This window comes from Protopterus annectens, chromosome 3.part0 (assembly GCF_019279795.1).
Source record: "Protopterus annectens isolate FY-2018-M chromosome 3.part0, PAN1.0, whole genome shotgun sequence".
Classification (NCBI taxonomy): Eukaryota; Metazoa; Chordata; order Ceratodontiformes; family Protopteridae; genus Protopterus; species Protopterus annectens.
This window is the reverse complement of record NC_056731.1, coordinates 18,738,011-18,763,209: the sequence shown is the minus strand read 5'-3', so window position 1 is coordinate 18,763,209 and position 25,199 is coordinate 18,738,011. Positions and strand designations below refer to the sequence as shown.

The 25,199-nt window shown below is 38.3% G+C and overlaps 1 protein-coding gene across 1 annotated transcript in view; it reads left to right on the top strand.

Annotated features, from left to right (window-relative positions):
* MYO3A (myosin IIIA) overlaps positions 1–25,199 on the top strand; it is a 2,697,794-nt gene that overhangs the window by 1,210,276 nt on the left and 1,462,319 nt on the right. Inside the window, exon 8 of the mRNA XM_044064554.1 lies at positions 7,627–7,692. Within this exon, the coding sequence (XP_043920489.1) occupies positions 7,627–7,692 (66 nt within the window). The remainder of the gene's footprint in view (positions 1–7,626; positions 7,693–25,199) is intronic.

Here is a 25,199-nt window from a genome sequence, read left to right as displayed (position 1 = left end):
TAACCTTCCTCTTCATCTGTCTCACATACCACTTGATAGGAGAACATACACAGCCCAAAATATATACCACCCCATGAGAACCACAATCAAAATGGTGCCTAGCTGCAAATTTTCTTCCATTGATGTAAGTACCATGTAAGTTTCTTATCTTACTACACAACCTACATCTGCCACATGTCAAAGATCCCATCTCTCTAACTTCTTGCTTGGTTTCATTCTCTTAAATTTAAAAGCTCCTTAAGATTCAGAAACCTGCCAAAAGAGAAAGTAATCTTATTGGGAAAAAGCTTGCCTACACTATCATCCTCACTGATCACCGGCCATAAGTTACTATCATTCTAAGAGTGTCAGAAAATGGTAAAAATTTGTTTACAAAAAACAAGGCATCCTGCTTGTTCATTTTATCCATAAGATGCCCCCTTTCCCTATAAACCATCCCCCTATTGATACCAAGATATCCATCATTATATACATGACCAATAGGATATCTGTCTGCTCCTATGACCCTCATTTCAGCCTCAGAGATTACCTTTTGTGAATAGCCCCTACTAAGTAACCTGCATCTGACCTTATTAAACTCTATTCCCAATTGATCTTTCTCAGAAGTGTTGGTGAAGGGGAGCCCTTCATTTGATTGAAATTTCAAATGTTTGACACCCATATGGCTGACACCATATGACCAAACATTTGAAAGGCCGACAAATGATAGCGGAGATCCTGCTACAGTGAAGAACTGGGAGATTCCCCTTTCCTGCACTGTAGTGCAATCTCGGAGTGAGAATATTTAAGTAGCATGGGGGTTTGGGGGGTGCAGGGGGGCTTGCTCCCCTGCCCAACACAGTTTTTGTTTGTTTGCACTACTATTTCAGGTTGTCAGTGTTTCAAACTGTTCACCATATGGTGTCAGCCATATGGATGCCTGCATTTTGAAACATCGGCAATCTCAAGTAGATCCTGGTGAAGATACGCCTGAATTCCCATATGGAAGAGATTTCAACAGATGGGATGGATGAGAACTGGTAGCATACAAAAAATTATTGACAGCAGTTTCTTTGTGGTAGGGTCTAAACAGAATATTATCACTGGAATCCACGTACAATTCCACATCAAGGGATTGTATTGTGTGCCTACGTGTCCTGTGTATGAATTCTAAACCAAAGGTATTTTTACCTAAATCTTCCATAAATGTATCAAAATTTGTAGAATCACCCCTACATACAAAAGTTAAATCCTCTATGTACCGTTTATACAAAACAACATTCCTTAAGTACAATTCTTTTAAATACATAAATGAATTTTAAAAGTGTGCCATAAAGAGAATTGCATAAGAAGGGGCAAAGGAAGCACCCATAGCAGTACCTTCTATTTGCAAGAAATATCCTTTATCAGAACAAAATAATTATGAGTAAGGCAAAATTCCAACAAGTGGATGATAAATGAAGTGCGAGGTCCTTCCCCAAACATTTTTGAAACATCTCCAAACCCTGTTTGATTTTTATGCTAGCATATAATGATTTAATATCTACACACTCCCAATAAAAATCATTCTGTCATCTGCTGTTCTTTACACAATCCAATAATTCCCTGGTGTTTTTAATATGTGATAATACCCTGCAAAGATTTGTTTTGAGTTGAGAATCCCAAAAAAAATGCCAGCATTCTGCAAAACTGCCCCCACACTTGACACTATAGGTCTTCCAGGAGGTTTTTCCAGGCACTTATGAATTTTTAGAATAACAAAAAACTGAACATTCCTGGGATCCTTAATATACAACCTCCTGACATCTGAGGCTGAAAATAATCCTAAGCATTCACCAATTTCCAACAAATCTAACAACAGAGAATTATACTCTGTGATAGGATTAAACTCAAGCCTCTGGTATACTTTGTCAGATAACAGGTCCCAGGCATTTCGTTATAATTTGTCCTGGACATGATCATCCAATTTCCCCCTTTGTCAGTCTGTGTGAAGACGTATTACACATTAAATTTACTTAACTCTTTAAGAGCAACCTGTTCACTCTTATTTAAATTAAATTGTTTAGTCTTTTTCAAGAACCTCGTGAATTCTACCTCCACCTGTTTGCATAGCATTGTCTCAAACATATTAATAACAACAGAAGTCTTGGACTGTGAAATTGTACTAACATATGGCACCTTTGGCACACTTAACTTCCCATACTCTGTTACATATTCAAATTCAGCATCAGGAACATCTTCAAAAGACACATCGAATTCACCATGAAAATCCAACATATCAAAAAATGGATTATCATAAATGGAAACAATGAATCATCAAATTCCTCCACATTAACCACTTTATCAGAATTTTTATCTGAAAAAAATGCTCTGAGGTGCAACTTTCTGCAAAACCTTTTAACATCCCATAGCATATCTACTAAAGTAGGAAAATGTATTGGAATGAACGTGGTGCCATTTGTGCCTTTGTTGAAGGTTGGGCTTCAAGCTGGCATCTCGGCTCCGTGAAAATCTACCAATCATTAGCAGACTGGAGTTCCGCTGTGGTGACCCCTAACCAGGAAAAGCCGAAAGAATAGCAACAACTGCTGATAACTAAATCAGTCAATTTTGCTATATTTAGGCTATCATTTACACTGCACAAAGAACAGTTTTCACTGTTAACATGATACGCACCATTTTGATACAAAGTCCATGAATTAATTTTAAAGTCCTTCCTCAGTCCTGTGAATGGGCTTAATTTCTTCTTCCCTTTCACATGTTCCTTCAGTTTCGCCCCTTGCTTTGTGCAGAAGCATCTGACCGATCCGAAGACATTTGCCTTGATGCACCAGCCAGTTTGACCTACATGTTCTGAGTAACATTAGAAAACCAAACAAAAACCTGGTCTCCTTTATAGAAATAAAAACTTTCTCTCAAGCAAAGCTAAAATAGCTCTTTCTCATGCCTATCTATTACCTGCCCTTTTTTATGGCACTCAAATTCTCACCAATCTACAGACCACGATTATTTTTAAACTAGAATCCCCTTACAACAAGGTAGCTAAATTTGCTGCTGAGATGCCTTACTCATCTCATCACTGCATCGCTCTCAGGAAACTGAACTGGTTAGAATTTCCCCATAACCTCCTCAATCCTCAGCTGCAAATAATTAATTCTATTCTTTACCAGCCCACTTTTTGCCCTAGCATCACCTCTATAATCTCCCACTACACCCCTGTAAGAACTCTCTGGAGCTCTGAACAACATCTCATGTCCATTTACAAACCCATGATTAACTTAGGAAAAAACCTTTATTGCTATCTGCCTGCTGCAAACTGGAATAAATTACCAGTAGACATTCGACTCCTAGATCCAAATCCCTATTCAGAAAGGCAGTAAAAAATCACTTAAACAAAACTAAACTATGTTAGGGCTGTCTCCCGCCTGACTGACTCACCTCTCTTGGCTATTCTATCCTTTTTATTTTTGTTTTATTTTGTGTATTTGCCTCTGTTCTCTTTTTAAAATTCTTTTCACTACTTTTACCTTTTATCTTTATATGCTATGCCAGTCTTTGCTGTTTTTGTATATCTTGTTATCAGTTAAATATTAAGCTTAGAAATTCTTACTTATTTGTAACTACACTCTTAACAATCTTGTATTCCTTACAATTATAACCATTTGTATTTATGAACTCTGCATTGTACCTACATGTGCTATAATGTTGATTCTAATAGCCATGCATGCTTAATCTGCTTTACTTATTCTATGTTCTATGATCTTTTTTCTTGTTTTATTAACTTAATACTTATTCAACATATTGTATGTAATTACTATGGAGCTTTTCTCCCCGGGTCTCCACTGAAAAAGGGCTTTGTCCCAGCTGGACTAACCCGGTCAACAAATGTCAAATAAATAAAATAAATAAATAAATAAAATGTAGTTACTGAACAATACGTTAAGGTCCTACAGGTTATGCATGATGATTTCAAACAGTAATTAGAACTGTCGGAAAGAAGGGATAATGCCATGGTTTCACTGACACGTAGCATGGTGGCTCACCAGGCATCAGTTGCAGCCTCCATTTGTACATTGGTTTGGACATACAAGAGTCAAGCTGGGCTCAGTTTAACCAGGGGAAAGGGATGGGGGCCATCCGATCACTTGGGGGAAGATCACATGATACTGACGCTGGCTGTCTAGACAGAAATGTCAGCACTCACAGTGAGCAATCACAGCACATTCATTACAGGCCATGTCAATGGTCATCTGTATCTAGGAGAACCTCACATTCCATGTCAAGGTCATGGTTACAAAACACTGTCAGGTCACTGACAGCAGGATCAACTTCCTCCTGTAGATCACACCTTCATACTAACTCACCTTACAGTTGTCATGGTAGCCCATCCTCCAGATCTATTGCACCATCACCAGGCCTATCAATAGGATATTTGTATGACTCCTTTGATCTGGAGCTACTGTGACTAAACTAAGTATGTTTCTGTAATGAAACTAAAGTTTAGTTGGTGGGGGGATTGGGGTGGACATATATTTGAAGTTATTCCCTTTTCAGCTATTACTTTCACTGTAATCTGAAACTTCAGTCTTGTATATTTGTGCTTAAATGCAGTTGTGTTGTGGGGGGAGGGAAGTCTATGTACATGCATCAGGTACATACACAGACTTATCACTGCACAAATGAAGAAAGCTTCCATCCTCATTAATATTTTACATGACAGTAAGGAAGAAATCTGATGTGCAGTGCAACATAACTCTTTTCAGATAAATTGAAAATGAAAGTTAAAATTTTTCACTGGGGAAAGTACCAGTTTCTATTAAATACTAAATAAATCATTAAAAAAACAGTCATTAAATATAACATGTACAACTGTTGACTTTATTCATTTTCTGCCTTTCAGCATCACTGCACAGGAATCAGAGAGCACTCAGATACACAGAAATAAAAAAAATATATATTTTTACATGAGATAGAATTTCAGATGAACAGTGACAGTAGACCATTCACAACACAGCATAGCTCACATATATTACAGTATGCATCAATTATATTATGTGTTTTTCTAAAAAAAATAAATAAATAAATAAAGGCAGCACTAACCTGAATGCCCTGGTCCTCCATAGTTCTGGACTAAATGCTGTCTCTTAACCTGTATGCCCTGCACAGGCCTGATACTGGTCATCATTAGTCAAAGGAGAACTACAAATGAGAGCTGCAGTGATAGCAAGGGTCACTTCACCATCACACTGGTACATAATCATATTACACGAAATGCAACACGCAGCGAACATCCTACACACACTAACTGGGTCATAATGAAGGGCACCTTCAGACTTGTCCAGGCACCTGAAATGGCTCTTCTGGAGGCCAAACACTTTTTAAATCACAATATAGGCTTGGGACAGGAATGTGTTATATTTCTCCTCCACAGCTCCAGATGGATTTCTTTCTGGAGTCATGAGCCATAGCTTCAGTGGATATTCAGCATCCCCTTACAAAAAAGAGAGAGAGAAAGGTGACAGAAGACAAAATAAGAAAATACACATTAATATACAGCAGTTACCTTTAACATTAATAACTATTTACTAAAAAAACCTTTCCTCTTACCAGTAAGATGACTACTGGGTATCCTACCATGCAGGAAGAGTTGGTAGAGTGTGTAGTTTGCCAGATATGTGAATCATGTCCATTGCCAGGATGATGGGTAGACACATTGGTGATGCATCCCCATGCATCACACACTACGTGGCAATTAATGGAATGGAAGTGCTTCCTATTGTGATACCACTCACCCTGTTATCCTGGATTGGGCCATGATTGCAAATTGGGTGCCATCTATTACACCGAGTACCTCAGGAAAATGTGCCATCCCATAAAAAGCATTCCTAGTACAAGCTTGGTCCTAAGGTGACACCAGGAAATAGATGCACAGATCCACATGTGCCAAGACTACATCAAGAAAATCCTTCAGTATCCTTAAAGTAGAAGCCTGTTAGATCCCCAAAGTGTCCCCAGACTGTCTCTGGAAGGTCCCTGTAACATGTATAGTGAGGGCTATACATACTTTGGTGTCCACAAGAATAAGAAGTCCACACACTGCCCCATGGTGGTCAAACATGACCTCTAAGACCCTTACAATGCCCCCTGTCCACTCTAAACCTATCAAGGATTTCCTGATTATCAAATTTATAATTAGTAATCCTTTGCCTATATTTCTGCCTGCTTGGTGGGTGAGCATTGCTGGGCTTAAGCGGTTTTGTCCCAACCAAGACAAGCCAATCTGACTTATAAATAGCAAAGTTTGTCTCAAGAGATAGCATTTTTGCCTATTGCAACTCTGATACTTTTAGTGAGTCTTCCCTTTTTATACCGCATCTGTGACAAGCACAGGAAAAACTGACTATGAATTGCAGTTGGCATAAAATAGCCTTAATTAGCATAAGAATATTTGCATCACTTCTTACTGCCATCTCATTATTTGCTCATTTGCTTACCTACATTTAGACACACCACAAACTGGCATAACTGGTCTCTGAATCGAGGCTCAGCTGTGCTTCTCTGCATTCATCCCCAAATTCTCTAATGCATTTGTGCTACCGACTATGAATAAGGCCCAAAATGCTAACCCACCCTGTTTAATTTTAGGAGAACAGCAGGCATTTCTTGAAATGGACGTTAAAAGGTATGTTTCCAATTTTAACTAACTGACTGACATATAGAGTATAACATTTTAGCTATATTTTGAAGGAGATCATTTTAGGGGCACTGTTATTTATGTGTTGTGTGCTGTTATTAGTTTTATGTACAAATGTTGTTTCAATGCCATTTTTACCTACTACATTTTGTATCTGAGTTGCAAAGATTCAATGCCACACTTCTGATTCTGTGGTCAGCAGATATGTTGAAAATATGAGGTGAAAGTGTTAAGTTTTTCAGAATTATGTGCATTTGTTTATTATGACATAATGCATTTGAAATGTTCTTCAGGCCTTACCAGCTTGTTTCCCTAGTAATAGTTTTTGCATTTTGGTTCATTCTCTATTTCTCACTGGTTTTGAATGTTTTTGTTCTTTTTTTTTTCTGTTAAAGCTCTGTGAAAGTTGACTGCATTTGTTTCTTCCATTACAGGTCATTATTTGTGATGACAGTCAGTGTCATTTTGAAGGACTTGAACTAGAACACATATGCGACAGACTGTGATGTCTGTGCGGCTTGTACTATTTTTTTTTATGTGAGAGAACAGATTTAGTACACAGATAGCAAGTATTTAGATAGATTAGATAGATAGATAAACATATGGATAAATAATTATAGATATATCACACACACACACACACACACACACACACACACACACACACACACACACACACACACACACACACGCACATATATACACATATTTCAAAACACACACACACACACACACACACACACACACACACACACACACACACACACACACCTCCAAGTGACCTTATCAAATTATGCTCTCTTTAGACAGCTTATTTTTATATGTTCTGAATACTTTCAACAACTTCTCATTTTACATTTCCTGACACAATGTCTAATATGTTGAAAGCTGTAATTCAGTATTATTTGTTTTATATGTTTCAAGCTGTAATTCAATATCATGTTTTTCCACAGAAACCCTCCCCCAACAGTGCAGCATCCAGATTTATGGTCAACAGATTTTCTTGACTTCATCAACAAGTAAGGTTTTTATTCCTTGTTTTAATATTTTATTGGTATTCTAAATTAACATATTTTACATAAAATATATCCAATACTGTGACTGTAGCCTCATGACAACAGCTTTTACAATTGTTTGTTGTAGATCATCAAACCGCCATTCGTCAAACCCCTAATTATCGAAGCCGCTAATCACCTAACAGAGTTTTCAGTGAAACTTTTCCAAGGGCAAAACAAAGGTTGGCCACAATCTAGAATTTACTCTTTTCTCCACTGTAGTATGATCTCAGAGTTGGTATATTTAGTTAGTGGGGGTGTGGGGGTTGAAGGCCCCCACCTGGAAAGGTTTTACATTTTATTATTTGGTTTATGGTCACTAGGGTGACCTCTCATTGGTTTGCCCTAGGAAATGTTTTGCTGAAAATTCCATTTGGCGATTAGTGACTTTGATAATTAGGGGTTTGCGGAATGGCAGTTCGATGATCTGCCAGTCGACAAAGTGATATATACCTGGTTGCATATATGCATATCCACATATTGTTATAGAAGTCATAGGAATCTTAGGAAATACAAGGCTATTAGACCAAAATCTATGTTTGCCTTGCCAACAACCACACTCAGTCTCTACCAATCTTGTCAATGAAGGTAAGGCCTGTAATTCTAGGATTGTAATTTTGGGTACCCATTTGATTGTCTAAGCTATGTTTATAGGTAGATGAGGAAGTGCACAGCTTGACATGCAAGGGGAGTCTATTCCAGGGCAATGGGAAGTTTTGGGTGATCGACCCATCTCTCCAATTAGTTGTATTTATTCCCTGATGTAGATTCAGATATCCTGTTCTAGTAGTAGTTGTACTGCCTTACAGATTGAGAAAAAGCAGATCTCATATAATGGGATTGCATGGAATGCAAGACACCGGTCATCCCTCAGGAGACAATATGACACTCAGAACAAGGAGAATGATTCCAGTCTTTCCTGACACTAGAAATTCTTTTTTGTTAGCAACTTCTATAGTCTTTCAAGTATTTTAATATGTCTAATGGGATACGTGCCAAATAGTACATTATATTCTATAATAGGTCTAACCAGAGCAGAATACAGAGGAACAATAACTTCCTTGGCTTTGGTAGGGATGCCCTTGATGATTAATTGTGGTAATACAGAAGGACTACGGTTGCAACACGGAGATCAAAGAAGAGGATCCTTTTACTCAGGAGCCCAGGTCTGCAATGACAGCAGATAAATCCTGTACATTTCAGGCTGTGTTTCATTAGCATGACGAGGTCACTTGATTATGGATAGGCTCAGAGACTCCAAAATAGATTCTGTACTGAATCATCAAGATCAATATGCCTCAAGTTACAGTATATTGAAGAACAGACCATCAAAGTCAACAGATTCCATAAAACACATCGAGTAACCTTTAGGAAAGGACAGATAACCAAAACAGGCATCTGAGGCCGCTCAAGCCCATAGGAAATGGGTTCTTCACTTCTTCATAAGTAATCCAATCAGTCAGTTTTTTCAGAGATGTTTCTGCTATTCTAAAAACAGCAGGAGGATCTGTAATAAGTTAAAACTGCCTTATTTTAAATGCTAAGGTGTCTTAGAGAACCAACCAGCAAGCTGAATGAACTATTTTTTCATCAGAAGTCAGAACTACATGCTTGCACAGTAGTTTGTGAAAGGTTGTGTGTTCCAGAAATGAGAAAGTTGATTATTATTTTTAAGTGTAAAAAAATTAATCAATAAAATAAAATTAGATTTTTTTTTTATTTTTGTTTTGTTTTGCTTTCATTAGGGGATGCTGCAACCAAAGGGCCAGTACAATACCTCTCAACTGTCCAGTTTTTTGCAGAATGTCTACATTTTTGCTTCAGAGTTTTGGTCTGTTTCTCGTAAAATTGTGGTTTTCTGGCAAGTCACTGGCAAATCATTGATGATTAAATTAAAAAATAATGCCAGACACTTCAGTTTCAGACCTCATACACTTCCAAAAATTCATGCCAATGCAAAACCTATTATTCTATCAACTTTCTAAGTATGTAAGAGTGATATTTCAAGTGTCCCTATTTTGAGGTCCTTGTTCCCCCACATTATTTATGGCTTTGTCTAGATTTCCTGCTCAAAGAGGTTGAGAGGTATGCCATGAGCTGCCCCTGCTGGAGATGCAGCCATTGACCTCCTTATTGTGCTGTCAGATATCGTAAAGTAATACTGATTTATCAGGTTAGCTACTTGAGGAAAACAAGTTATAAAGTTTAAATAACAAGAGAGTCAGAATTAGTCATCTGCCAGCTTTCATGCAGTAAAGTACTCATAGTTCTACTTTGAGATGTTTCATTAAATTACATATCACCAAACTATAATTAATTTCAGACAGAGATAGTAAATATTATACAATGATGTAAACAACAGCTGGAGAACTGTACGATGTCATGTAGAAATCACAGAAACCCAAAATACTGAATGCATTTTTTCACTGAGGTGTTCATGTAGGACTGTACAGCGATAGATGATCCATGTAAAAGTCTTGACTTTTCATTTCAGAATTTTATGTGCAACATACAGTGTGCTAGTTATCCTGTATCAAGTTACAGAAGCTGTATTCTGCAGTCTATCAACCACAGCATCAGAAAGATACAAACAGTAGTGTCTTAGCATCATGGAAAGAACTGCATTCCTAGGATCACAGCAATGAATATTTTTCATCCTGGAAAACATTCTAAGAAAAATAAAACAAGCAACAGTAAACTCTTGAAGATTTTCCAAAACAAAAAACGGGTTTGAAGTAAACAAATTACTACTGGCAGAGAAAAGCCATTGTAAAATGTTGAACAGCAACCATTCGTCTGTTAGTTGTAAAGGTTATATTCCCAATCATTATGTTCAGCACAAGATATCCAGTAACATTTTCAAGATGGAACATGAAACTATGTTAGTGACAAGATGTCAGGAAATATCAGTCATTAAGGTGCTCTCATTCTAAATTTCAATAATATTAATGCAACAGAATTCACTTAAAAGAAGATTTTTCTGCAAACAGCTTCATGCTTGCTGTGAATTTTGGGTGGAAAGTAATGCAATTTGTGATGTCTTCAGAATTAAGATACTACAACATTTATAGTTAATATTTCAAATAAAGCCCCACCATTTAAGGTGGTAACTCCATTTGTATTGCTTTCTCAGCCTTTGTAACTGCATTCTTCAAAATAGTCATTTTGGGAACTATGAAATATATGTTTATTTCCTTTGTTAATGACAATTTTAATCTTCCTATGCCAAACACATTAAACTAATACAGTAAAAGATATACTTTTGCAATACAATTTTAGCATTTGAGAGAACCAGTGCATGTGCTTTACCCTTTTGAGCTCATTAGTATGTTAGATGATTACATTTACCTTTATTGTTGTTTGTTGTATGTCTTTTTGGCTTTTCCCGGTTAGGGGCCGCCACAGCAGAACTCCAGTCCACTAATGATTGGCAGTCGATTTTTATGGTGCTGAATTGCCAGCCCGACATCCAACCTTCAGCAAGGCATGCCCATTCATGCATGTCTTTCGGAGGTCACTCGACTGCGGGGAGGACATGCAGACTCCACACAGAAGGCACTCCAGCCGAGAATCGAATATGACAGATAAAGCAACAAATAAAATGACTTTTTTAGAAAGTGGGAATACAGATGTACTTTGCTATCCATAAAGTGTGTCTAAATGCATCTCATGTATGATGGTTAGTATATGACTGTGAACTATCATGATTCATGGACAGGGATTATGGTAGTAAATGATGGCATAAAATAAACCTCCAATGTTGCTGAATAGCACACAGGAACATTTTGGTAGCCACTATACAGCATATACAGTTGTGATAGCCAGTCTCCCAGTCTAAGATCCAGTCTTAAAGTGGCACTGGATCTAGTACATATTCACAGCATATACAGACTCTAGCAATTGTGCCCTCTAGTAGTCTTAAAGAAGTAGTGAATCTAGTACATATTCATAATATATACAGAGTCTAGCAGTTGTTCCCTTCAATAGTCTTAAAGAGGCAATGAATGTAGTACTTATTCACAGCATGTACAGATTTGAGCAGTTCTACTCTACTTATCATCACATTTCCTTCCCTAAGGAAAGAGAAACTTCTGTTTCTAATTGCAAAGGACAGATGTGCACAGCTGAAGCATACATATATTACAATCTGGACTGATCCTGTCAAAGCATATACACACTATTATTTACACAACATATAAACAGCTGAAAAAAACAAAAGTACTGCAGCATTTGTGTCTCATTTCTTCTTCCCCTCTAGGGAGGCACACGTTTACCAGGGTGAAGGATATAGAGAAGTTGTTCAGAGAAAAGTCTGTTGTAGAACTTTTTGCATGAAACTTTAGTACATTGGTAATTTTGTTTTATTGAGTCATATAGAATAGTTTTAGGTTATAATCTGACTCTACAATTGGTGCATTAGTCCTTATTTGCTTTATGAGCATTAGCCGTGATGGACTTAAATCTATAGCACTATGTGACGTAGTTCAATATGACATGAACAATCTATGAGAATCATGTTGTCTCAGTATTTTGTTTGGCTGTTTGATCTGCTCTTTCAGCTTTACCATTAGGATTGAGGATAGAAAGGACTTGATGTAGTATGAGAAAACTGTAGTCATCTACAAACTGTCTGCCAGTGTCTAGAACCAATTCAATATGTATTCCATAACTTCTGAATATGATCTTGAAATTTGGCTATTTTTTGTCAGCTTGTGATGGTGGGTGCATTAATTATTTCTGTATCATAAGAGTAATAGTCCACAACTATGAAGTAGCTTTTGTCTTCAAACCTACACAAACTCACATAATTTAGCACCTGCCTTTTGTCAAGGACTTTGTGGTAAGGGTATTAGTGCTTATGGCTCACTTCTTTGAGAATGTTTCTGGACAAAACAGAATTTACAATATCCTGATTAATGTTTGAGTAACATAGTGACACCTTCGCTCTTTCCCAACATTAAGACTATAACGGCCTTCATGTATTTAACATATCACATCACTATGCCGTGATGAAGGTATTTCTCTTGCAATCTGATCATCTAATATTTTATGTATTTGATGCCTTGCTTGTGTCCATGATTTGCCTGTCTGTCTTAAAGATATTGGATAATAGTTTGCAATTCAGGTTAACTTTTGGCATCTTGAAGGAGTTTTCTTGTGTTTTTGTCTAGTAATTATTTTGCTCCTCTCATAGGTGATAATCGTAGCAATTTGTGAACAATCTCGTAGGCTTCATGTGTAGCCTACACAATGTTTTCGTGTTAGCCAGGTGAACAGCAGCACTAATCACATACGCATGCTGCTCATCATTTGTACAGGAATACAAACAAGTTTTCATGGCCAGCAGCAGTGTTGGTAGCCAAGAAACAATGCAGAGCAGCATAAAAACCCACAGTAAACAGAGAAGGTTTTCTGTGGGCAGACCCGTTAACCCTGCTCATGTGGACAGCATGAAGAGCTAAATAAGGCAAATAATACAAGCAGAGAAAGCTTCCTGAGTGTACCGTGTACATAAATACTGTGTACATAAATACAGTGTAAATAAATCATACACACAAATACAGAAATAAGTAAGAGAGGAGAGGAAACGTCAAGGGTAACTACAATACATGGGTTACCAGACAGGAAAAGGGAAATGAGGACAATGTGCACATAAATCATACATACATCACCAAAGGGGTCTATATTATATCCTCAAACGCTTAAAAAAGCAAACGCTGATTGATCAAACTTATTTTCGTGAAACTGCAAAATATTGAAGAAGCAGAAACTCGAATTTTTTCCTAGGGAAAGAATTTGGTTGTCCGTTTCTGTTGCTTCGGTATTTTCAGGTCAGGTGTGTGTGCAATTGAGTGGACATGAGGGTTAGGGCGAATTTAAGTGAGTTAGGGTTAGGGAGCGGGTGAGGTGAGTGTGCGATAGTTACGGACCTTAGGATTAGGGTTTGGGTTAAGGTAAGTGGGTAGTTAGTGGTGTGTGCATAGTTTAGTGTAGGGTTAGGTATCAGACTTTAGGTGTATGTTTGTGGATTTCTGTTTGTTTGGTGTGCTTGTGTTGTGTGTATGTGTTTTGGATCAGTGATTTTTTTCCCTGGGAAAAAAATCGCTGATCTGACAGTTCTAGATTGTAAGCTTTCGCTTAAATTAGGTCGATCAATCAGCGTTCGCTTTTTTAAGTGTTCGATGATATAATATAGACCCCGAATAAAGAAATAAGTAAGAGAGGAGAGGAAACATCAAGGGTAACTACAATACATGGGTTACCAGACAGGAAAAGTGAACTGAGGACAATGTGCACAGAAATCATACACACAAATACAGAAATAAGTAAGAGAGGAGGGGAAACATCAAGGGTAACTACAATACATGGGTTACCGGACAGGAAAACTGAACTGAGGACAATGTGCACAGAAATCATACACATAAATACAGAAATAAGTAAGAGAGGAGAGGAAACGTCAAGGCTAACTACAATACATGGGTTACCAGACAGGAAAAGTGAACTGAGGACAATGTGCACAGAAATCATACACACGAATACAGAAATAAGTAAGAGAGGAGGGGAAACGTCAAGGGTAACTACAATACATGGGTTACCAGACAGGAAAAGTGAACTGAGGACAATGTGCACAGAAATCATACACACGAATACAGAAATAAGTAAGAGAGGAGGGGAAACGTCAAGGGTAACTACAATACATGGGTTAGCAGACAGGAAAAGTGAACTGAGGACAATGTGCACAGAAATCATACACACGAATACAGAAATAAGTAAGAGAGGAGGGGAAACGTCAAGGGTAACTACAATACATGGGTTAGCAGACTGCAAAAGTGAAGTGAGGACAATGTGCAGATAAATCATACATACAAGTACAGAAATAAGTAAGGGGGGGCATCAAGGGTAACTACAATACAAGAAAGACACTGTGAATGAGTTTGCTTCATTGTTAACTACACTGCAAGGGTTACAAGACAGAAAAATTGAACTGACGAGAATGTGCACATAAATCATACATACAAATACAGAAATAAGTAAGAGAGGAGGGGAAACGTCAAGGGTAACTACAATACATGGGTTACCAGACAAGAAAAGTCAAGACAAGAAAAGTGAACTGAGGACAATGTGCACAGAAATCAAAGAGATGTATACCGAAATAAGTAAGAGAGGAGGGGAAACTTCAAGGGTAACTACGATACATGGGTTTCCAGACTGGAAAAGTGTACTGTAGGACAATGTGCACAGAAATTAAAGAGATGTATACAGAAATATGTAAGAGGGGTGGGTAAATGTTCAAATTATAGTAAGATAATTGATGTGAAGTGCATATGTCACAAAGACAAATTTGTAATAAGAAAAATTTGCAGTACTTATGTCATACTAATTAATGCTGGTCACACTTCCTGAGCAAATATAGGTAAATAATAGCAGACATGATATTGTAGGGTGTGACAGTTACACAAATTAACATTGTAAAAGAGGAAAGTGATATGACATATGAATGTTATTGACATGCTCAGTTGATATGACAGTTTGCAAGGACAGTATATACATTATGGGTACTTACATAGCATGCATTTCATCAATATAACATGTTTGAAAATAGTAATGCATGAAAAGCCACAATCTCCTTTTGCAAGAATCGAACTTATCCCATCATTGTTAAGACTGACCAGTATATTAAATATGTGTGCCCCAGAAATAGATCTAACACATGTATGAGGAGGATTACCACACTGTGATGCATTGTATTCCCCAGAGCTATGTATTGTTGGTATCTGCCACAATATGTAATGATCTTTATTGTCACAAACAAATTAAATGAATGTGTGAATCAAGAAAGGATACTTGATAATGAATGTCATATCAGCATGCCAGACTGATGACAATTCATTGAGTATGCTCATGTGCATGCAATTGTGATCAGTCCTATATCAATGTTCTGTGGCCACAGAAGGTTTCTCTGCACATCTGTACATACACCACCCAAGAACTGTAGCACACTGGTGTACACCACAGTACTCAGTGCATGTGCTAAAGTAGGACTCTCACCACGATACTGACAGAACAAATGCTACTGCAATGAAATCCAAAGCTGTGCTCACATGCGTTCGTGCAACATATCAAGGGACAAGACTAATGTGATATGATGTTTGTAGGATGGCTTCAGTACATTCACACAAAATTAAACCCTGTGTTAGAATCAAACATCAAGCTGTACAACTCCTACCAATAACAATATGGCTATTAATCACATTAGCTACAGTGGTACTGTTATCAAAGCTGTTGAAATCTATATATGTGAAGTCATTCAATCAGCTGTACTGTATTTGCCCGTAGTTGTTATCTAAAACTGATAAGTGATGTTTCTACCACAGTATACATACAAAATATAATTACGGGGTGTCTTTCTTGCCAACATCAGTGCAAATGTATTGTAAGAACACAAATACTTACTGTCACTCAGTGTTCGTTTGCAACACTTGCCAAAGTGTTGAGAAAATTAGTACCATAATGGGATCAGTAAATGTGTCATGGTATAAGTGAGCTGACAATTATCATACGTGTGGTTATGTGAAAGCATTACATCATATGTATGAATCATTGAATATGTGTCCCTGCAATTACTCAGAAAGAATCTTGCTATATGTCAGACAGCATTGCCTGATGTTAAGTATACCCAACCACACCTGTAGCCCCCTGCTGTTGTCTCTGTGACAGTAGAACAATTATGTCCAATGTGGATATAAAATCATATTAGAACACATGCCTTACTTAGGCAACAGCAGACATTACATCATCTCATTTCCTCAGTCCTGAGGAGGTGCTTGACTACAACTCAGATGGAAGACAATATATTAAAATGACAGCATCAGTCTTCAATGCAGCCTTTCAAAAGGAAATGTATAATAAGCATTTTTAAAAGGAAGCAGCATCTACACATGAACATTGCACATGTGGGTGACAACACTGTTAACATGCAATGACCGTAAGCAGTGACATTGGGATTTGAGCTATATGGCTAACATCACAGGCTTATAAAGGCAACTACAGATTTATTTGACATCTATGACATTTCACATTTCAATGGACGATATCACCATTGTGAATTACCTTCATGTTTCCAATAAAAAGTGGTTGCACAGCACAAGCACATGGCATAGATATACGTCCTATATGCCTGTGCAGCATGCTCTGCAGAATAAGTGAAAGACACACTATCACAGATGATTATAATTCTTGTATTTGAACTCCCTACCAATCAATGGACAGAACTAATACACAGGTGCATTATATGCATGCACCACAGGAAAAGTCTGATTGCATGTGAGCCACATGGCATCTTTGAAAGGATAGCATCACCTGTGTCATACAAAGGAGATGTGTGTGCAAAAATGATTCCTACAGCTATGTGGACTTCTAAATGCTGTCGATCTTAAGAGGTGTAATACACTTCTGCGTTCATACACACACACACACACACACACACACACACACACACACACACACACACACACACACACACACACACACACACCCAGGAGAGTCTCACTGCTGTATTTAAATTCCCTACCTGTTAACTGACACAATCTATACACAAGTGTCTTATATGCATGTGCCACAGGAAAGGTTGGATTTTAGTGGTGTGAGAGTGCATTATTGAAATGATGACCTCATCACTATGTTGCAGACAGTATGCATATGTGGATGGAGTAAAAAAGGATGTAGGATTGGTCTGACCATGTAAATGTTTCTCATTAGTGGGAGTCAAGTGAGCACATCTGTTGAATTAATCTTTCAATGATGCAGTGGTCCCACCATCACACACACAAATTGATAATTATGAGATTAGATCCAGCTCCTAATGTAACTACACAATCTAGAGAACACAGTACTTAATGCAAGTACCACTGCAGAAGTTTAACTTTTACAGTGTGTGAGTATGCTTTATAGAGGATGATATCAGCACTGTGTTCTGGAGAAGACGATACTGGGAGAATTGCAGACCAAACTGTCCAGAATGAAGTGGTCAGTTAATCACACAATTCACTCTATTTCACATGAGTACATTAAATATGTTTTGTGTAATGAAGTAATATAATCCAGTAATAATACTTATTTTTGTTTCAAATCTGTTCCTAAAGCGCAATACATTTGCACTGATGTTGGCAAAGTGTTAGTACAAGCGTGATTATACTTTGATGTGTTGAACTGGGACTGTGAAGCACCAGTGTTTAGTGGTGTTCAGATGTGATCCTCGTGTTGTATTGTACCTTTCCATGTTAGATCCAAAGATCAGTCCAGAAATGAAGTGTTCTTCTTGCCTTCCCCATTTGCGTGATGTTAGGCTGTGAGCAGAGTTTTGTGCTAAAGGAAAAAGAGAAAACTTTAATTTACTTTGCCTTTAACAGCACAAACAAGCTTAGAGGCAATAACACTTTAATTGTTATCCTTGGTGTTTTGGAGGTTAAATAAGATGACTTGGCACATACTTTCTGGAATAACACTCTTTAAAAAGTTAGTTAACCAATGTGGGAATCAAACTTGAGGAAGAAATAATGCATAGACTTCAATCAAGGTATTTATTTTGTTGTGCCACAGCAGAACTCCCTTTTAAACATGTCCATTATAGATAAACTGCATTTGGTATGAATGGAGATATATATATATATATATATATATATATATATATATATATATATATATATATATATATATATATAAAACATATGCTTATGTGTGTGACTTCAGGAGGTGTTCTGAAATGCATTCCCCTGAAAGAGTCATTATTACTGTTTGTGAATGTATGTCAGATGGATGGAATTTCATGAGCTGATTAATGCAGGTTTGGGCATGATTCATACTAACCTAAACACACAGTTGAGCTCTGTGAGGAGAAAAGATGATTTTCTCTTAAGTATTCAGCCCATCATAGAGATGCAAGTGCATGTTTAATCCTTTAGCATAATTATCCTATTTAAACAATTACAAACACGGTCAATTGTGTTTTATAACTAAATCATTAATGAGATATTCTACTTAAAGAAATGTATTTATCAAAGCATTAATGAGGCATCTCTTGAAATAAACATAGTTATGGTAGCCATTTGTTTGTAATGTTAAATCCTAATCAACGTGTTGTTAGAACTTGCATTCTGACACCCTTTGTAAAAATAGGCACTACCCAGATTTGAATCTTGGATCACCTGTGTTCTTTCATTAAAGTCAATGCACTTATAGCTTGTGCCACAGAGAGCTTGTGCCACAGAGACAATTACACAACAGCTGGATGTTCTCCACTCAGTACACTCCAGAGTGCTGATGTCTGTGCATTGCTACTAAGTGTATTTGTGCTACATAAGGCCGCCTAAATAAAATGTTTTACTTTTTTTCTTAAGCAGGTAATGCTGATTGTGCACCACTCATCAGCAAACAAGTTCTCAAAGCAAGAAACAGAGGAAAAAATATATGATGTTCTGATGAAAGTAAATCATACATCTGGTATAATACTTGCCACATACCCTTCACACTGTCTGGATTTGAACCTCAGAGGAGAAAGTCTTTTAGGGTGCTAAAGTCACTGCATTTACAGCTTCTGCCTCACAAAAAGGTATACAGATGTGCGCATCACTCACTCATTACTCATCTGTCCCACTCTAAGATGCACTACTGATGACATGCCAAATTAAATTTCTCAGTTGTACCTCCGGCAGTGGACTTTAATTCACTGCTTCAAAACGCTCCCAGTCAGTAGTGCATTTTGTCAAAACCTGTGCAAATGAGGAACTAAAATAAATGTCAATATTAACAAATATCATTGAGTAATAATGAAAAGGCAGGGTTGTAAAGTTTCTTGATCTGGGTGTGTTACATCCTGATCATATGCTCAGAAAATATGTGTTTACTCTGTCAGACAGCACACTGCCTGGAATCCAATCCTCAGTTCAGTGGAATAACAGCACATAGGCTTTTGAGTTTTTTTTTATCCCTCTGCCATTAAGACATTTGCAGAAATTCTTCCTTTCTCATTTGTTTGAACATGTCTAGATCAAGTGAATATTGACAAATTCTTTATGATGATAATAGCCCCATCATATTAATGTCAGGTTAACAACACTGCCAGATATTTCTTCTCTTTATATTCTAAGTATCTTACCTTCCTCTCAGCTTAAGTACAGACATGCAATGTCATGGCCATTTCTTTGCATCTTTGTTTCAGTGTGTAATATAGCTAAGCAGCATTTCAGACAGATTTTAAGCAAAGAATAGATAGTGTGCTCTTAGTACAGGGATATCACTGTTGTTAAGGTTGTTCTCATATCCCTCAGGGTTCTTACATTTTTTTACTTTCCATCTACTCTGTATGATACACAGACTTCAGAGAGAAAACTCACTTCAGTATTGCTTGTTGCTGTAGTCAGAGCAATCAGAATCAGTTGCAAACCATTAGCAGCTAACAATTGTGATTTCTCCTCCCTGCAGTCCTAGGGAGTGTGCATGCAATTGTGCAGCTACCTACACCATGTTTATATCCCCCCTACACCAAATGTTTTTTTTTTTGGTATTCGGGAATGCTAATGATATAACACCTCATTTGCATCTTTGCAGTGCTTAGAAGGCTGAATCTACACCATGGAAAGGTAATAAAGGTAATGGTGTAGCTATGGAAGTGATATGAGGGGAGACTTATTGGATACAGGCAGAGTATTACTGCTAGTTACTTGGAGGAGATTGTTCGTAGTCTGCATGTCCTCCCCGCAGTTGGGTGGGCATTCGAAAGACATGCGTAAATGGGCATGCCTTTGTTGAAGATTAAATGTCGAGATGACACCTCAGCATTTTTGAAAATCTACTGCCAATCATTAGCAGACCGGAGTTCCGCTGTGGCGACCCCTAACCGGGAAAAGCCGAATGACCAACAACAACAACTTGGAGGAGATTGTTCTACAAATCACTGCACTATTTCATAAGTTATGTTTGTCCTCTTCACACAGTGCTTAGATGTTCAATATCTTGACTGTATTTCAATATGCAATGGCAAAAAGAATTTTGCGATATATACAGTTTTAAAATGTCACTGCTGGTATACTGCACATATGGCAGTTCTTGCTGTGCTATGCAAGCTTAATGTGGTTATTTCAGAATATTGTGATATCATTTGCTATTACATGACTGCCGCAACCATATAGGTAACTCACTGGATAGGATGAGTGCCAAACTGGATAATGCATTGTTTGTGATGGTGCATCTGCTGGAGTAGGGTCAGCATCCACATGTCTTTGGTGTCACCCTTAGCCTAATGCATTGCCCCCACCCTGTGAGAATGAAGGTGACTGTGCCATGGGCTTTGTTCATTTGGGTTTGTCTGATGCACAGGGTGGATAGGTAAGAGACTGATAGTATGCAGGTAGGTGATCTTCCAATACATTTGTTCATGTACTACATTTCCATTCTTATCTTGACATTACTGTAGTTATGAGTCATGTGCTTTGGGGCTGTCTGACTGATGCTATCCGTTCACAGATATTATATGGGTAATTAATGTTTGTGGACATTGGATAGCATCACTTTTAATATTTGTATGTGCTTAGGTTGTTTTGTGCATTCCTTCGCTGGTTAGTGTGTGTACTATCATTTGCCTCTTAGTTGCTGAGAGTGTGTGCTAAACTTCAAGTCTTAGCAGGTGGGTGTGTATGTACTATCTTTTGCCACTTAGTCAGGGCAAGGGCTGATTGTGCATGCATACAACTGCCGGCTACCTCTGCAGGTAGAGGCTCTCCCTCAGAATCCTCATCTGTATGTGCTAGAGGTGCTGGCCCTGCCTATGGTCCATGAATGTGTGGCCCTGGCTCTTGTTATCAATGTGGCAGCTGTTTCCTCAAGATGATATTGCGCAACATGGTGCAGACTATGAGAATTACTTTACAGGTGCCTGGGTCATACTGCAGGGCAAACCCTGATGTGTCTACACAATAGAACTATGACTTCATCATGCCAAACACATGCTGTACGATGTTTGTTGTTTGACCATGGGCATTATTGTATCCGTCCTCTGTGGATGTTTGTGCATTTCTGATGGTTGTTGTGAGCTATGGTTCCAGTGCATAGCCTGTATCACCCAGGAAATAGCTTTGTGGAACATCACCCATAGCAAACCTTGTGTACAGCCACTAGGCATGCCTTGTTTGTGAGTAATGGTAACTGCTTGGGTTGCTGCACAGACCAGAAGGATGATCCCTTGGACATTACAGATAACCTGGAAGTTGATTGAGTGGAGACCCTTTCTGTTGATCCATGTGCTTCCCTATTCACCAGTTGGGCTTTACTTTCTATGTGAGTGCAGTCTATGGCCCCATGACTTCAGGGAAGTGTGCTACAGTATAACATTCCTGCATTCTTCCTGCTCTCTCCACTCATGTGCATGGAAAATAGATGTACTTCCTTGAGGTCATAGCATAGCATTAAGATTTTAGTGAAATATTGACACCCCTAATATATCCCCTGTGGGTCTCTGGAATGTACCAGTATCTAATGTCCTTAATAGTGTCATAGGTTTTTACTAGGCTAACAACCACAAGGACCTTTTTAAGCCTAACCATGCATCCCAAATCTCTGACAAGTTCTGATACCGTTGATAAGTGTAAGCAGGGGCTTGGGAGATGAAACATTTACAAGCAGGGGCCTGGGAGATGAACCAGTTACAGGTCTCCATTACAGACCTAGGTGCCAAACCATGGATGAATGCCCTGTTCCAAATCCAATTGTCCAAGCTGGACTTAAATTGAGTTAGGGAGGAACTCTGCTTGACATGGATAGGGAGTCTGTTCCAGAGATGGTATAGATAGTCTCTGGGATACTTACCTGTCCCTCCATCAGGTCCTATTTTTTCAGCTAATAGAAAAACTGGCACATTTAGGAATCAGTAAACATCTCTGTAACTGGAACATGGACTTCCTGATTGAGAGGCCACAGAGGGTGTGTTCAGGTAAGAACACATCAAAGTGCATCATGATCAACACCGGGTTTTCACAGGGATGTGTTCTCAGCTCACTGTTATTCACCATCCAGACTCACAACTGCTATGCTATGCACAAGTCCAACCATATCATCAGGTTTGCTGATAACACCAAAATCATGGGGCTTGTCACAAAGGAGGATGAAAGGGTGTACAGAGAGTAGGTGGCATCTCTGATCAGTTAGTACAAAGGGAACAACCTTGACCTGAATGTAAGCAAGACCATGAGATTATCACTGACTTCAGGAAAAGGAGAACAAACCACCCAGTGCTTAGGATCAATGGTGAGAATCTGGAGAGGGTTTTGAGTATGAAATTCCTGGGTATGCACATATCAGAGGATCTCTCATGGTCAGGAAACACCAGCTATCTGGTCAAGAAAGCAAACCGATGCCTCCACTTTTTAACAAGGCTGAAAAAAGCTAAGCTTCCTCTTTATATTCTCTCCACCTTCTATAGAGGTGCAATACAGAGCATCCTCACCTGCAACTTCACAGTGTGGATTGGAAGCTGCACAGTTACAGAAAGGAAGGTGCTACAAAGAGTGGTGAGGGTTGCAGAGAAGGTAACAGGTGCCAGTCTTCCATCAATACAACATGTTTATTCTGCAAGAACCATCTGAAAGGCCACCAAAATAATACAGGACAACATGCATTATGTGCATGGACTGTTTAAGCATCTGGCATCGGGCAAGAGATATCGCAGCATCAGCTGCAGGATTACAAGATTCGTAACAGTTTCTACCCTGCAGTGATTAGACTTCAGAACTCAGGCACTAGTCCCAGGGGTCTGGACACATAAGTCCATTTTTTTATTTATTTGTACAATATATACTTATACATATTCCATGTAAGTGCAATATTTATTTATTATACCCATAGTCAGTATTATTTAATTCACTCAAGTGCAATATTAGACAAATAACATAGACATTTCAATCTGTAGTGTGTTTTGTATTACTTTAAATAGGGTAGTTAATATTTTTTAACTCAGGGAAGGGTATTCCTTTCATATGTGAGTGTTGGTAAATGTCTCTACTCTTTCTTGCATGCACTGGGACTATTGATAAATGTCTCTGTTATTTCTTGCATGTAATGGGAGTAGTCTTGTATTTATTAGTTATGTTTCTTCCTCTTCTTGTATGTCTTGATTCACTTTCCTTTGTAATCTGAAGAATTGAGCTGATGCACAAAATTTCATTTAGGCTACATGTGTGCAGTTCTAAATGACAATAAAGTTCAACTTTTATATCACATACAAGGTTTAAGTCTTTAGAATGGGTAATTCTGGTGATGTTTGTTTTGTGGATATGCAGAATGGCCATCAAAGTGTGGTCTGACAATGTCGTGTATGCCAGGCATAGTTCTCTCCTCAAAATTCTGTAGGAGACAGAATACAGGGATAGGGCCTTGAGGTGGTCTGCAAAGGACATTTTACTTATGCCCTGTATTCTTTTAATGAAGAACCTCTGAGAATGTTCCAATTGTTGGATATGCCTGGTTAGGTACATACTAAAGGGGGCATTATACTCAGTGATAGATCTGATGAATGCCAAGTAAAGTTGAACAATGACTTCCTTGGACTTGTTTATAAGTTGTGCAACATAGAATAATTTCCTCAGTACCATAGACACATGATGGTCAAAGGCTAGATTACTGTCAATGTGTAGCCCCAAGTCTCTGACTACTGAGTCAACTCTAAAGGGATGTGTTGTCAGTATGATAGTTACCAGGGGTGGATGACTTCCCAAAGGATACTATTATGCATTTCTTGGCATTTAGTTTTAGTCTGTGGCTCTGACACCAGTTGTTTGTCTGTGTTGGCCCTTTCTGGAGAACGTTTGTGTCAGTGTGGGATTTCAATGACAGCTCCTGATTTGCAATCATCTGCAGATTTAGTCAGCCAGAGACCCCTGACATTGGCCTTAACTTCAGAGAAGTAAATGCCAAAAATGATCTGTTCAAGTACTGATTCCTGAGGGACTCCAATTGTGACTGGACTCCTTGTAGAAGTCGACTTCTTAATTCTAACTTCCTAGGTCCTGTCTGTCAGCTCGTTTTCAATCCATCGGGTGACATACAGGTTTGTATCTAACCTCTTGAGTTTGTCATCAATGGCTGAGTGGGGTATTGTGCCAAATGTCTTGGCCAGGTCAAGGTAGGGAGTGACAATCATTTTGCCCTCATCCATTGCTTTGATGACTTTCTCAAAGAAGTCCACCAGGTTGAGTAGGCATGACCTTCCCTTGACAAAACCAAACTGGGTTATGTCCAGTGTCTAGAGATTTACTATATCACTACCAATCATCTCCATGATAATTCTTTCCATGGCTTTATATACAAGACTAGTGAGAATTATGGGTCTGTAGTTTCCAGGGTCTATAGATGGCTCACCTTTGTGCAAAGGGATCAATGTTGCTGTTCTCCATTCATGAAGCCTTTTTGGAGGCTACAGTTAA